The 16723-nt window shown below is 32.5% G+C and overlaps 1 protein-coding gene across 3 annotated transcripts in view; it reads left to right on the forward strand.

The window, feature by feature from the left end:
- Positions 1 to 16723, forward strand: part of LOC129721767 (receptor-type guanylate cyclase Gyc76C-like) — a 151124-nt gene that overhangs the window by 116321 nt on the left and 18080 nt on the right. For 2 of the 3 annotated variants that reach the window (XM_055674691.1, XM_055674692.1), the window contains exons 5-7: positions 6328 to 6537; positions 6881 to 7035; positions 16500 to 16716. In XM_055674691.1, the coding sequence (XP_055530666.1) occupies positions 6328 to 6537; positions 6881 to 7035; positions 16500 to 16716 (582 nt within the window). Of the gene's footprint in view, positions 1 to 6327; positions 6538 to 6880; positions 7036 to 16499; positions 16717 to 16723 lie in introns of those variants that run through there. The other variant, XM_055674693.1, reaches the window with a different exon arrangement.

The following is a 16723-nucleotide window of genomic DNA, read 5'->3' on the forward strand; positions in this document are numbered from 1 at the left end:
GATTTTTTTAATTTTTTTTCAAAAATAAAATAATTCATTTTTAGAATGTATATTTTTTTCGGAAAGACAAAACTATTATCTACAACTTTGACGAAGACATCACACCGATCAAACTAACCGTTCTGGCTCTAAATTTTAAAAATCCAATTTTTTGAAACTTTTCTCCTGATATGTCCAGTCAGCTTCTAAAAATATATCGATATATGATATTTGTAGCAAATTTTCCTGGAAATGTTCTTCTGAAAACTGTAAGATGCGGATGTTTGTAGAAAAAAAATTTTCACCTTAAACTGATTGAAGATTTGATGAACAGCTCAACATTGAATATTTTTAGCAATGCTACTGCAACCAAAAGTTTCGATTCTGTTTTATCATCACAGATAGGGCTCAACGATGCTCTACAACGTTCTAACTCCGTCAATTTTGCGCAACTTTGTAGAAAAAGATTTTTTCCTATTTTTTCATAATAACTGATAGCTCTAGCTATTATACTAAGTAACAAGAAGAAAACTATAGGTGTAGCCTCAATGCTCAAATAGGAAAAAATAAAAGATTATAGCTATTCAACCATTCTTTTGATTTTTGGTGCCCCTAGCCTTTTCCAAAACGCATCAAAAGCTCCCATCCCCTTTCAACGCTAATGTTAACCGTGCGCCTCCTTCCACTGTTAAATCGATGGAGACGCCAAGTAACCATTGCAAAGCGTTCTATGGAACGGATTTTTTAGAAAAAACCTAAATTTATTTACCTAGCGGTCAGACCAGGCCTTTCTCACTTGAACTTATTATTTGTTAAAATAGATTCACACGAATACTTCAATTTTCAGACAAAAATACATGTTGATAATATTTGCTTGGTTTAATTTTCACCTAAGGCGGGGCCCTAGTGTGGTTGGTAACGTCCCCGCCAACCACGCTCGACGCCTGGGTTCGAATCCCAACGGTGATCTACTCACAACCAACCCAACTGGTCTAGATTCAATCCTAGCCGACGCCGGGAGATTTTCTGAGGCGAAAAATCTCTGGGATCACGCCCTCCATCGCATGAGGAAGTAAAGCCGTTAGCGCCGGTCCGTTATTCAACGGGTCGTAAGTCAGGGTCCTGGGTGGAGTCGTCCTCCGAGCGTCGGTGATCGGCACAACAACAGTGGCGGAACTTGACCGATGCAAAATAAGCGAGAATAAAAAAAAATCTCCTAAATAACAAATTCTTGGTAGCCAACAGTGAAACTATACCGAACATTTAAAACATAACATTCAAACACATATGAACATACATTCACACATGCAAATAACATGAAATAAATATGTTTCAAATATATGACGCGAGTTTTTTTTTATCGTGGTATAATCGAAACGTCACTGTACTTATATTTAGGTTGGACTCGATTATCTATAGACTAAATTGTATATCATTCGATAAAATATCGTTTGAGATTCGATCATTCGTAGTAGGATTTTTTTCTATTTCGAATATGACCTTTTTTTCACACCTTTTGAACTATGTGTTCAATCATAATAATTCATCAGTTAACCCCTAACTAGCTCGTAATCTGATATTAAGTAGGTATTGTTCAAATCGGTTGTATAGTTTCTGAGATAATGAAGTTTCGTGATTTTCACATTTTGATACATTACAGACGAAGTTGTAGTCCGATAACAGGGAAATTCAATAGGGTATTATAAAGCAGCTAGACCTTTCATTTGTCAATAAATTTGTGAAAATCGGTTCAGCCATCACTGAGAAAAGTGAGTGTGCTTAAATTGTCTTCATAATATGTTTCTTTTCATAGCTGGATTTCACGTTTTTAAACATAACAGGCAAAGTAAAAATCCGATTGTCAAACCAAATCAATAGGGTCTCATGGGGCAGCTAGACCTTCGATATGATACTGATTTCATGAAAATCGGTCCAGCCATCTCTGAGAAAACACACGCACACACATACACATACATACAGATAATGCTCAGCTCGTCACACTGAGTCGAGTGATATATGCCATTCGGCCCTTTGGAGCACTTTGATACCTTCGGTTTTGCCAGTGATTGCTACACCTTTCTAGGAGAAAGGCAAAACTTTTTTCTATGAAGTTGTTACTAATTTAGGGTTACCGAAATTTTTTATGAAATCAGATACATATCTAACTTTCGACAGAACAGACGGTTGTTTTACAATCTTGGTGTTCCGTTAATTTTGAGCAACTTTGTGAAAAAAATTATATCTTTCAAAACAACCGATTTAAAGTTTTTTTTATAATAATTTAATGAAATAATTTATGAAATAATTTAATGATTTCAAGTACGAAAACGATATTGTGTAGTTTGAAAAAAAAAAACAATCTATTTCTTCTATTTCGTTCTATTTTTGGGAAAAATAAAAAATAAAAAAGTCCTATAGATTAAAATAAAATCTACAATTTTAATTGAAAAGGTGTGAAGCTATGTTTCGAACTTCATAGTTATAATATTTAATTTTGTTACAGTATGAGCTCTAGGGCCATACCTGTAGTTTTTTTCTTGTGACTTAGTAAATTAGCTTTAAATCGGTTATTTTGAAAAATAGGAAAAAAATCTACCACAAAGTATTGTCAAATTGATGGAGATTTAACATTGTAGAACACGGTTCAACTCTATCTACAATAATAAAAAAGTTAAATGCTAGATTCCATCGAAACTTTGGTCAGTCTTTGGTTTTTGTGATTGCACAAAAATGTGCCCTCCATCATACTGTACAATTTTGTAGAAGAAAGTTTATCTCTTGAATTTTGCTATTGAGCTCTACATCCAAATATCACCCTAAACTCGTTCTCTAGAACGTTGGGCAATGGTTGTTTGGCGTCTCCATCGATTCAATAGTGAAAGGAGGCGCATGGTTAACGTTAGCGTCGGAGTGGGTGGGAGCTTTTGATGCGTTTTAGAAAAGGCTTGGGGAACAGAAATCACAGAAATGGTCAAATAGCTATTTTTCCAGTCTGAGCCTTATGGCCGCACCTGTGTTCTTGTTCTGTTGTTTCTTCGAAACTCTTTGTAGGGTAGATGGTCCAGTAATGGAGGGTCTAAGCACCAGTGTTTTTTAAAAACGGAATATCAATATTCATATCGCATATATCAAACCCATTTCTCTTTGGTGTGATACAAAATATCATAAACTGTCATGTACAATTACAGGTTGTATATGTTTATTAAGTTTGGAATGTTTGGTGTACAATCTTATGTTCCAGTTATGGAGGCAATGTTCCTGTAATAGTGGAAACTGTGCCAGTAATGGTGGTAGTTGATTTTTTCATAGGCGGCAGCAAATGAATTACGATTTAGTTGTTTTTATGCTCTAAGGTAGCATTCCAAACCTCTCCTTCCACCGTGGGCAATCGTCTGGCATGAGCTGTGATTATTCGTTTTGAATTCAATGGTGAAAAAGTTGTGAGATAAAAAAAAACTACTTCTTTTGCTCCAGATGATACTTCGCAATGCTAGAAGGATCTTTTCCGGTAGTTCTACCCAACTCTACTTTTGATCTTTGTGTCTGCTAAAAAAAAAGACAAAATCGAATGTTATAATGAAAACATAAAATAAAAACAAACAGGTCATGAAACAATTGTTTAAATAGTCCAAATCAGAGAAAATCAGCAGTAAATAATCACTGTACTGTATCACATTAGCGCTTGGAAAGCTTTGAAGCTTGAAGAAGTTCAAATTTATCCTTCTGCATCTCATCAGCTTTCAGCTTTTCTCTCATCTCTTTTCTCTGTTATATATCCTTGCGTTTTGGCGGTAACTACCACTGGTGTAAGGTGAAATAGAAACTTACCTATAATATCAAAATGTAAGAGCAATAGTAACTGGACTGTATTGTGTGAACCAGAGTCAGATTTACACACGAAAGTAGTTCGCGCACCACATTTTGTTTATATCTGCTAAGTTAAAACCTAACCTCGAATGTTAGCTAGAGCACTACCACTATTACTGGAACAGGGGTACTTGAATTGTTCCTATAGTGGAGTTTAAATTTATTCAGTATTTTCATGATTATTTGTGATTTTTTCGATTGATTATGGAAAGAAAAATAGTAAAGAACAGTTCTACAAAGATTTTTGCCACAGAAATCGTGTTTACATTGATATTTCAAGCTACGAAATTTCACTGTTGCGTTACAAATCGCGTAAGAAACTTGCTGTTTTTTCATTCTTGAATGAATTAATAAATACAAAGTGTTTAAACTAGATTTCAAACCAATATAGTTTACCAAATCGTAGACATATTTCCACAAAATCAATAAAAATTATCTGATAATATATATTTATCCCGGAAAATGGCTTAGTAACGCTAAATGCTGGTATACCACTATTACTGATACACCCACTATTACTGGCTCATCTACCCTAGATATAAATCTGTCTTTGTTATGCCCAATTTATTGCCCTTTATCAATCTAACTTTTTGTTTTATATTTGTCCGGCTTAATTATGTCTGCTGCATATCGAATCAGATTTTATTAGGTTTTTTTCAATTTTTTTGCAGTTACTCCATACTGCTTTTTTTGCTGTTACAAAATGCTGTGGCTAGGTTTCTAATTATGTTCAATTTCTCATTTTTTTAAAAATTTGTAACCTCCTTTACTGCATCTACATGAAGGTATAGAATTTATTGTGGCTCGTGTTACACTAATTTTCTATTAAAATTTGCCCAATGTTTTGAAACTTCTGTTTCACTAGTCTCTTACTTTCATTTGTTGTGTGATTTAGTTTTTCTTCAAAATTATTTTTTTCTCATGTTTTTGTGTTTTATCATTTTTAAGAATTTGTATTTTGTTTTTTTTGTCCGTTTCTTTTACTAAAAATAAAATTTGAAAAAAAAAATGTTCAATAGTTTTTTGTTATTATTATTTTTGATTTGGCTAAAACTTTGCACAGATGTTCTTATGGGCTAAGGGTTTCTTTTTGTGCAATTAGTATTATTTTTAAAGCTAGAACAGTTTGTTGATCGGTGTGACATCTTCGGCAGTGTTGTACATAGTGCTTTTGTCCCTCAAAAAATATGTACTGTGTAAAAAAATATAAGATAACGGTAGAAAAAAATTAAAATTATTTATGTAAAAAGCTTATTTGTTTTCAAATTAAATTATTTTTTTACAGTGATGGTGTTTCTATCATAGAGAAATGAGAAAAAATTTACAATTTTCAATTACCAAAAACTACACATTTCTAGCTTCAATACCATTTTTACATAAACCTTTTCTAAAAATTCGTCATGATTCAAAAACATTACTAATAGCTCAAAATGACACTTATAACTCATTTCAGCGAAATTAAAAATTATCGATTTAAATAGTTGCATTTTTTCGAAATTGCTTATTATATTCAAACTTATTTTTTCAAATTTCGTCAAATTCTGCATTCTTTCAATCGAATTATTTCATTTATTTTATTTCTATCTCATTGTTCTGTAGCGTTCCTTTTCTTTTTAAAGTAACATTATTTTGTGTATAGTGATTGGTTTGATGCAAATTTCGAAGTTTTTTATCGCTTTACGTGTCGTTGTTTAATAGTTTTTACGCAACTTCGGAAATTATTTATGTCAATATTTTTCTTACAGTTCGAGCGAAAAATTAATTTTATTTATAACTACAGGATCAGTGTTTACACAACATTGTGATGGTAGTAGAAAGTAATGAAAATTAGATATGATAATATTTTTGAGGGGACACAGTGGACGAGGCTAAAAGTAGAGAGAGTCACTGGTAAACTTTTGTATATTTTCCATCGTGTATCGAAAGTTTATAGTTGATTTTTTCATCATTACGGAAAAAGAAACATGTAATGCGAGAAATAAAGTTTTCGATAGGGCAAGGATTTATTGTCGGAAGTTTTAAAGTATCCTAACGTTGTTTACGTTTTACATCGCGTCATGCTTTCGTTCATTATTCCTGGAAAAGAGCAGTTCAAATAAATTTGGATCTTGAAGTTTTTGCAATTGATTTAAATATAGTTATCGCACAAGTTTGCCAAATTTAGCTCCTAGCCCTCCAAATCAAATATACAAAGTCATGGTTTAATTGTGATCCGTTTCTTGATTCCATTCGTTATTGCTTGAATAATACAGAACTAAGGTTCAAGACAAACAAATTTAACCTCTCTTTTAGAGTTAACTGCATTTGTCGATTTTTTTGTGCGTTGCTGTGCCAAATCGATGGACAGCAAATAATACTTTGTTATACGTACGCACAAATCCAATCATCGTCGACCAGTTTCCGTTTGGCTTCTCGAAACCAATTATGCAAATACAATATCAATCTGTTTGTTGGTTACGTTCTCATCCAGTAATTTTGCAGGTCACCAAATCCATCATCTCGCTGCTGATGTACTATGGGTGGAAAAAGTTCTCCATTATTCATGAGGAGATGTGGAAAAATGTCGCCATTTCGCTGGAAAATCAAGCACAGCTTAACAACCTGACAGTCAATCACGTGGAGGAAGTTATTGACAACCACAAGTGTTGCGAAAACAATCTGGACTGTTGTCGTAGTGGATATTGGTATACGGTATTATGTTATTACATAAATAATTAAATGTAAACAGCTTTGCCTCAAAAGTCACCCCCGCGCCATTCCTGCTGCTAACAGGTGCCAGAACTGTGCGTAGTGCATACGGTTCTAGCTGGCACTTGTTAGAGTTGGGCTTTGTTTCGTGTTCGTTTTTGCTTCACCTTCAGTACCTACATCTAAGCATAGTAAAAACAGATAGTCCCTTTGTAGGTTTTCAGTTGAATTCATTCATTCGTGTGATTATTTGCATTTTGCCGTTACCTAGTTGGTAGCTTCGACCGGAGGGGCAGCTCGAGAAACTAATATTTTGTTTTCTCTCTGTCTCATCATAACACAACAGATAATACAGAATACCATGAACAGAACCAGGATTTACGTGTTTCTGGGCACACCCAACGCTCTGGTGGACATGATGACCCAGATGGATGCCATGCAGCTGTTCGCAAAGGGTGAATATCTGGTGATATTCGTCGACATGATGACGTACTCGCTGAAGTGAGTATAATTGAGTACGATTAGGGTCAGTCAGTGAGGCGCTAGTATGGATTTCCAGAAAAGCTCGTGTTTTATCTGGTGAATGTTTCAATTGGCATGCATCTAAAATGTGTGAAAAGTTATTGCTTTCAATTGTTACGTTTACATGTGAATAGGTTCCTATTTTCTAGGGAGAATTGTTTCTATAAGAAAATTTTGTTAGTTATTGCATTTTATTCCGTGCTAGCGATTTTTGATTATGTATCAGCACACTAATATTTTTGTTAATTACATATTAACAAGTAAGAACGTGTTACCAACTCGACTGACTAAATCAATATTATTTTTGTATCATCTTTCTAGCCCTAAAAATAATTTATAGTCGTGCGACTTCGTTTTTTATTTTTATAATTACTACAATACTCCAATTTTATGACTGTTATACTATTGAGCAAGATCGCGTCAAATGACCTATGGTCGAATATCGACCATTTTTGATTTGAATGAAACTTTGCACACGTATTTGGTTTAGCAAACTGAGCATTTTTCACAGATGGAGAGATTTATTACACCCATGAGTTACATTCTAAAAGAACGTATGCCTTTGGGCATAGGTTTTATTCGAAGCATTGTAGCCCAGAAACTGTTGGTTGTATAGAAAAACTGTCTGAGAATGAGTGGTAGGGAATTAAAAATGCACCATAAAAAAAATATACACTGTACAAAAAAAATTATTTTTGACCAAAAAAAATAAAAAATAAACATTAAATTTCAATTAAAAAAAAGAGTTGAATTTTTTTTTATTTTTTTTTTTTGAGAAACTTGACGTTAATACGCAACTTTATAAAAAAAGTCCAGGATAGAGAAATGAAAAATGATTTTTTTATGGTAGATTAATTTTTTTATAAAAATTCTAATTTATACATTTTTCTAAATATTCGTATTCTGATGATTTTAAAAGATGCAGAGAGTCATTTTGAATCAAAATACTCTTGGTAGTAAACATTCTAAAGGCATCGATTTACGAGTTATTTTGAATTTAAGCTCGAAAAATTATTAATATTTTAGAAAATACACGTTTTTCTTAATTTGTCCATGGTTCACCAGCAAAAACCATACGTTCATTGGAATGCTTGATCAAAAATATACAATTCATTCTTTGACAACAAAACGATTGGATAAATAACTCGAGCGCTAAACCTTAGCCTACCTACACGTTTCCCCTTGCCGAATGTTTTATAAAAAAATATGTTTGTCGTGCAACACTACCTACTTGTTTACTAATAATAACTGTTTGTAAAGTACGCAACCAATAACTACTGGATAACCTATAATATCTGTTTTCATATATAAATACGATTGCACTACTCCAGATGTGTTAGTAACAGTTTGCATTTTGTGAAGATGAATAAAGTGAAAATGGAATACACCAAGCCCAAATGCTGTAAACCCTTTCCTGATCATCGGTGCTCATCAAGCTTACGCAAATTAAACGAAAACGTTATTGCAAAATTAAAAATATTGAACAGTCAAGTTCAATTTTTCGATTTATTTATCGAGTCTTTATCGATTTGTGATTCGTGTAGTTATTGGAATGATAGTCAAGCCACCATTCATCAAGCACTTAATAGAAATGGAACACTTAAGAATATCAGCTTCATCATAATATCGGAAGTACTCCATCATGATACTGTTGCGGTTCAGGTGTTCATTGCCAAAAAGCGAAAAAAGCGATATTAATGTCTGATGGAGCTGCCAACTTTGCAAGTCTTTGCATGTTCAAAACAAAATATAACGTCGATCCAGAGTGGCATTTTTATGCGACTTCTCATAGTAAAGGCCCATGCGATGCAATTGGTGGCATATTAAAACAAATGGCAGGAAATGCAAGTTTAGCTAAAGAACATGAACATCCCATTACAAGCGTAAAAGAACTGTATGATTGGTCTACTCAGAAAAGTAATAAAAATTCATCAGAAATGTCATTTAGTTGGGTATCATATGAAGAATATGAACAAGGAGTAACAGAATGGAGCAATATTTTCAAAAAATCTATAATAATAGCTGCCACACAAAAGTATTACTCTTTTGTTACGATTTCAGGAAATAAGATACAAACGAAGCTGTTTTCAAAAGAAGACGAATCATTTACTTATGATGTATACAAAATATAAGGTGAAACTAGTTCTGTAAAGTATCTATGTCATAAAAAAATATGTTTATAAGATAATAAAACTCGAAAATAAATATTTGATTCCTATATATATTTATATCACTTAGAACACTGAACTCTTTTCTTGAGAACCGTTCGCCCAATCGTTTTGTTGTCAAAGAATGAATTGTATATTTTTGATCAAGCATTCCAATGAACGTATAGTTTTTGCTGGAGAACCATGGACAAATTAAGAAAAACGTGTATTTTCCTAAATAATTATAATTTTTCGAGCTTAAATTAGAAATAATTCGAAAACTAATGCCTTTAGAATGTTTACTACCAAGAGCTTTTTGATTCAAAATGACTCTCTGCATATTTCAAAATCATCAGAATACAAATATTTTGAAAAATGTTTGAATTAGAATTTTCATAAAAAAATTAATCTACAATAAAAAAATAATTTTTCACTTCTCCATCCTGGCCTTTTTTTTAAAGTTGGGTATTTACGTCAAGTTTCTTAAAAAAAAAAAAATTAAAAAAAAATCAACTCTTTTTTCTTAAATTGAAATTTAATGTATATTTTTATTTTTTTGGTCAAAAAATTTTTTTTTGTACAGTGTATGTTTTTTATGATGCATTTTCGATTCGCTACAACTCATTCTCAGACAGTTTTTCTATACAACCAACGGTTTCTGGGCTACAATGCTTCGAATAAAACCTATGCCAAAAGGCATACGCCCTTTTAGAATGTAACTCATGGGTGTAAAAAATCTCTCCACCTGTGAAAAATGCTCAGTTTGCTAAACCGAATACGTGTGCAAAGTTTCATTCAAATCAAAAATGGTCGATTAAATTTTCGCGTATTTCCAGGCGATTTGAAATGATTTTGCTCTATTGACATTTTAAAACTGTCCTAAAATGAACAAAATTGGGTTTTTGATGTTTAATAATTTTTAGAAATCTCACTGATTGGGTTCAATCCGATGATGTTGTTAAAATCGGTGTGTGGATTTTCCGTAGAATTGTTCTTGGCAGTTATTATTATAGTTTACAAATTGAAATCGGAATTATAAAATCCAAAGGATGTAATTTTTAAATCTATAGCGGAAAAATATTGAGGACATTCAGTACTATTTGCCTTAATTTTTTTTATGTTAACCTTATTAAACAGGCATTAGTATATGAGCTATTCCTATTGAGACCAGACCCATGATTACATGAAGTTGTTAAAAACGATTCAAATTATGTTTGTTTAAGAGCCCATATTATTAATTTGGCTGCCATATTGCAGTTTTAGATTTTTGATTAAGTGTCCGCCCACCTACATTAGAAGTTTTTGCGCCATTTGAAAGCTTATGTTCTTTTACATAAAAAAGAGTAAAATCTAAGATTCATGTCGTCTAAAACAAGAGTTATTTAGTACTTATTTGAAAATTACCAAATATGCAAAAGAATACATTTTTTATCCACTTTTTGATGACAGGTTGGTTAAGATGTACCACGAAAGATATCATGTGTTACAGCAATTCTAGTGAGATAAGATATAACGGAAACATACGAACAAAAAGAGTCAGTTTTAAAAATATTTAAATCATTATTGTAGAGTTTCTTTGTTTTTAACATATAGGTCGGACAAAACAATAAGACCACTCTAAATACTAGATTCAAACACTTCCCTTTGACTGCCATGTCAAAAAGCAGCAAAGCGCCACCACGGTGCTCCCACAGACCGTTATTATATAAAAAATGCACCAAAGAATCTGACTACACCATTCGATTTGTTTTGACGTCCAGATACTCTGGTCAAAATTTCAAAATCATCGTACAGTACATTTTTCAGTAATGCCCTTCTGAAGGTCGTGAAGTACATGATCGTGATACAGAAATGACGAAATACTTGTTGTAAAGCTCGTTTTTCAACCACAATTTCAAGAAATAATTTCCACAAAATAGCTTTTACACATCCCAAGGGTTACATTTCAAGACATTTACAATTGTTGGGAAGATTGATTTGAAAATCCCACAGTGCACAGTGGACTAAACTCGAAAAATCGAGATTGTTTTGGATTTGACTGTGAAAAATTGATTTTATGTACTCAATGTCTTCAGCGATATTGTTTCATAGAACAAGGCCTTACTTTTGGCGTTTTTGGTTTTCCGATCAATCCACCTGACAGTCGGGTAAAATATGTATTTTTTTTTTATATATACCAGATTGCTTCCTTCAGCAAAATTGTGGAAAATTTTAGAAGAAAAACAATTGTTGAATGCTGCGATGTCCTATCTGTACGTTGGACCCGACAAAATAGAGCTTTTTTGTGACACACCCCTCATTAAAATCAGTTTTTTTGTCTATAATTTTGTCTGTAATGGTCAAAACAATGCAAAATGTTCTAAGATTTTATTCATTCAACTTAGCTTCCCTCAAGATTTTGTAAAATTTATTGTTTTAACAATCACAGAAAAAGTTATAGACAAAAATCTGATTTTAAGGATGTTCCGCATTTGCGGATGCGGATGCGGATATCCGTAGCATCCCTTGTGTTTTATTTCGCTTATTTTACATGACTATGTCCCTCCCCAGTGCAAACGTTATTTTAGCGAGCAGTAAAAACACCAAGGAAATTTTTTCTACAAAGTTTCATAGGGCGATATTTTTTTCAATATCATGGTATGATGCGGATGCGGATGCGAATGCGGATGTCAATTATCATGCGGATGTTCCGCATTTGCGGATGCGGATGTGGATATCCGTAACATCCCTAGTCATAACGATTCGAATGGTGTACTCAGATTCTTTGGTGCATTTTTTTTATAATAACGGTCTGTGGGAGCACCTTACCTATGTTTCCCTTCTAAGTAAAATGCTGGTTTGAAGCAAAATTCAAAGGTTGAAGCAATTTTGCTGAGTCTGTTTTTACGAAAACAAAGGGTCTACAAAGAAGTATCAATTACAATTTGTTCATTCAAATGCAGTTTCTTTACTCAACCAATATCAAACAAATATAACTTGAATCGATTTTAACTTTAAAACAGTAGTCTAGTTTCAACGGAAATTGTTTTTATTTAACAGAAAAATGCTTGGACCCGGATTGCTAGATCAGGGATATTTTTTATGTATTTTATTATATGTATTTTCATGGTAATAACTTGGTTTAGTAAAAACCAATATTTCAAGGTATAACTTACTAGTCATTATATGATTTAGTCTTCCAGAGACGATGATTACAGAACGGGGATAATCAGAGCTTCATAAATTGTACTTTTTTAGGTTTTTTTTTTATCACACCTGCATCTCCGAAACGCAAGAAACACGCGCAATTTTAACCAAATGTTTCGTTATAACTTGAAGTTTATTCAGAACAAATTAAAAACAAAATCAACTCAATTACAACACATCCATTTTAAACTAGAGCTTCGTGTTTATATAAGTGAAAAAATAATAATATTTATATTTTTATTGTGAAACATTATTAGTCTCTCAGAATTCATTCTTAGGCAGTTTTATTTGTACAACCAGAAATGTCTGAGCAACAATGCTTAGAAAAAAAAACCTTATGCCAAAATCCCTAAACTCTTGAAGAAAATACTCTTGATTCTAGAAAAATTGTCCTCACGTGGGAAATACTCAGTTCAATAAGTCAAATACGTGTGCAAAGTTTAATTTAAATCACAAATGATCGATATTCGTAGATAACTCCTTTGGCATGGAAACGTTTATATTTATCTTTCGTACATTTTTATTATACATAAAATAAAAAGTCATTACATCACACCACGAAACTGAGAAAATAATGTAATTTGAAAAAGTGCGGATTTACAATATTACTACCAGTCCCTACAAAATGACCCAATCTTAATATAGTTTTTCAATTATCATATTTAATTTGGTTTAAGCTTTGCACAGATAGGGTAGGGAACATATTCTAAGCAGCTTTAGGAACCGCCTGTGTATTCAGACGAAATACTCGAAATGTGTTGGGTGAAACTCAAACAGTAGTGTACCAATCTGTTCTCTATCGTTTTCTCTGTCAGAACTTGTTTGCAGATTGTAAAACTATAAGTTAGCAAACTTTAACAATCATCAATCAAAGTTACCAATCGAGGGACACTATTCCAATCACCCCGAACCTATTTTGAGCAGTTTCCATCTGTTTTGCAGGCGTTTTTTTCAGCACCCGAACTGGCTCCTGAATGGCTGAAATATAGGTCGATTTGTTTCAATTGCAATTGTTCGCAGATTTCTTTGTGATTAACGGTATTTCTTATATTAGTAAGACAGCTTGACAATCAAAGTTTTCGTTGCCATCATTGAAATTGTCGATATTGATCAAAATGCAGGAGTTTGAGGCCTGTTTTCTTCTGCGCTACTGCTTAAGCCGTTCCCTACCCTATTCCTATAGGCTATGAATGTTATTTTGTGGTATTGGCAATTTTTCATTGAATTTGGGAAAATGATTTATGTGAAAAAAGAATAATGTTTAGAGCCAGAACGGTTTTTTTGATTGATGTGTCATCTTTGGCAAAGTTATAGATAATAATTTTGTCTTTCTGGAAAAAATATACACCGTGTAAACAAACTTTCATTTTTAACACAAAAAAAATTTAATAATCACCTCAAAAAGCTCATTTTCAACAATTTTTTTTTTCTTGTAAAGACTTTAAGGTATTAATCAAAAATTTTATCTGTCGTGGAGAAATAAGATACAATAAAGTGAAAATTTTCCAAAAACAGGAAAAAAAATAAGACTAGAATGGATTAATTGGTATAATGTCTACGGCAAAGTTGTGAAAAGTCAGTTTATCCATCCAGAAAAAATATACTTCGTGAAACAAAAGGATTAAGGTGGGAAAAAACACAATAAATTATAAATTTAAAATCTCGAAAAACTACCTGTTTGAAAACTATACACCATAGGCTAATCAATAATTTTTAACTTAGCTTGATAAACTAATTTGTGCTTGAAAAAAAATCACATTGTAAAAAAGTTTGAAAAATATATTATTTTTTTTGACAAATGTCAATTTTTTATTTGGCCAATTCCAATCAACTATTACTTTTTAGCTCACAGTGTGTAGTTTTCATAGGAAAAAGATCAGATTTTTGAAACGTGAGTTTTTCTACCTAGTTAGATTATAATGATGTATTTTTCTCTTAATATTTTTTGTCTTACCAGGTATAATTCTTTCTGGAAGGACAAATTACTGTCTACAACTTTGCCAAAGACACTATAGAGCAATTCCACAAAAAAACCGGGGAATCAATTTAATCGAGCATTTTTTATCTGGCTCAAACTTTGCACAGATGTTTCTGTAAGCAAAATATACCATTTTTTGCTATTTGTTTATTTATTTGGAACACGACTCATATTTGAGAAGCTATTGAAAAATGCTATTTTAAAGAGGTATCGATGAATAAAAAAATTGATTGGTATAGTGTCTTTTGCAAAGTTGTAGATAATAGTTTTCCCCTCCCATAACAAATATGCACTGTGAAAAATAAATTGAAAAAAAATCTAAATATTATAACATTTTTTTTCTTGATTTCTCCATGATCGGACCGGTTGCACTGATTAGGTAATCTTTTGTAGACTTAGATTAGATTTTAAAAAATGAGCTTTTGTAGATAATTAATTTTTAATTTTTCTTTTAACTTTTTTTCCAAAAATATATAATATTTTTAGTGTGTATGTTTTTTTCGGAAAGACAAAACTATTATCTACAACTTCGTCGATGACGTCACACCGATCAAACAAACCGTTATGGCTCTAAACATATTTGTAACCATCAATACCTTTCAAATATCAATACGAGCTTCTCAAAAATGACTCGTGGTCCAAAAAATCAAACAAATAGCAGAAAATGACATCTTTTGCCTATAGAAACGTCTAGTTTCATCTATTCATAAACAGACAACCAGCAGTGTGTAGCTGATCTTTTGTAGCCTTCATGAATAATATAAGAAAAATGAGCTTTTTATGATAATTGGTTTATCTATTTTTTTGACCTGTTTTTTATTGAAAAAGAAAGTTTTTATTAAAGTTTACAACTCTTTGTAACTCGGTACTCAACAAAGATAGGAACTTTGTTTGTTAAGCAAAGTTTCTTTTTTTACATATTCTACAACTTTGCCAAATAAATGATTCCTTTATCTCTTACCAAAAATGGTCAGTCTTTCAATTTTTGTTAAAGTAAACTTTACATAACTTTTGAAAATGTAAGATTTTGCGTGTCATTCATTCAAACAGTTGTTCCAAAGGCACCACTAAGCTAGGAAAAGAGTGGAAGGCGCTATAGGATTAGGTTCTACTTTTTGCTTTTCTAGAGAATATATATTACCGCTACAATATGCGGTGTGCCCAAACCAACCGGAATTACACATCGCAACACTCTGTCGTCTCGTCATGGCCATCAAAACAAAATAATCGATTGATTTTCGCACAGTCTTTCAAGTTCAAGTCAGATTGGTTGAATATGTATATTTTAAGCTTGGGCAATATTAAGTAATATAACAAGCACTTGAAAACGATATTACAAAACATGTTGCAGTTATACAACGTGTTTGGTTGAAAGTTGCGAAATTGGAATACAATTGATAATTTTCCACTCAACTTTTCACTAATTTATCACTTAAAAATCGCAGAGATATGCCAATTATTATACCACAAGTTTTGAGCAACCTTCAGCCTTCGATAAAGACATTGTTGATCAAAATCCGTTTAATGATAGTAACATAGTATACATTTGAGAAGGGCACATTTTCGTAACACTTTCCACAGCATGCAATTAAAGTGAGACGTAGTTCTACGTTAAAATTCTATATGTAAATTCCTAACCTAATTTTCTGACAAATTCTAATAAATTTATAGAATTTGAACAAAAATAAAATGTGTTAACATCCACTTTACCAAAAGTTGGGAAAAACCTTCAGCCTATCTTCAGTACCTACCTACTTAAAAAACAGACTAAAATAATATTCAAAATTAACAAAATTTGACGGTTAGTGCAAAATGCCACAACAAAACGCTTATATTTTTACGAGCGGTGAAGGTAAAGAAACTCTAGAATTATGTATAATTCCGACCTATAACGATCCTTTGATATTTTTTTTTGTTTTTTCTGTTGGCGGAAATTTTATTTCCAACACATCATTGACCTCATTGACATGTCGATGATTTTTTCTATTGAATCGATGATTTAATTACTGGAAAACAATTCTTCTTTCCGAACGAAAACATCAGGTGTGTTAACCGTTCAGACTGAAACTTTTGTTCCGAAAAATCTCCCGTGGCTTACGTTCATTTATTATTTCGCAATTATCATTCCCCAGAGAATCCAAAAAGTACCTCTGGCGGGCGGATCGAGTTTCCCATTACAAAAATTGCAATGAGATGGACCAATTTCTGCTGCGGGGTCGCAGCCTCCTGGTGGTGGTTGCATCCGAGCCACAGCCCGAGTTCGAACAGTTCACCACAAAGGTGCGGTCGTACAACCAGCGGGAGCCATTCTCCTTCAAAACGCCCACACTGTTTTTGCCCTACACGAAGGTAGGTA

Source organism: Wyeomyia smithii, chromosome 2 (assembly GCF_029784165.1).
Source record: "Wyeomyia smithii strain HCP4-BCI-WySm-NY-G18 chromosome 2, ASM2978416v1, whole genome shotgun sequence".
Lineage (NCBI taxonomy): Eukaryota > Metazoa > Arthropoda > Insecta > Diptera > Culicidae > Wyeomyia > Wyeomyia smithii.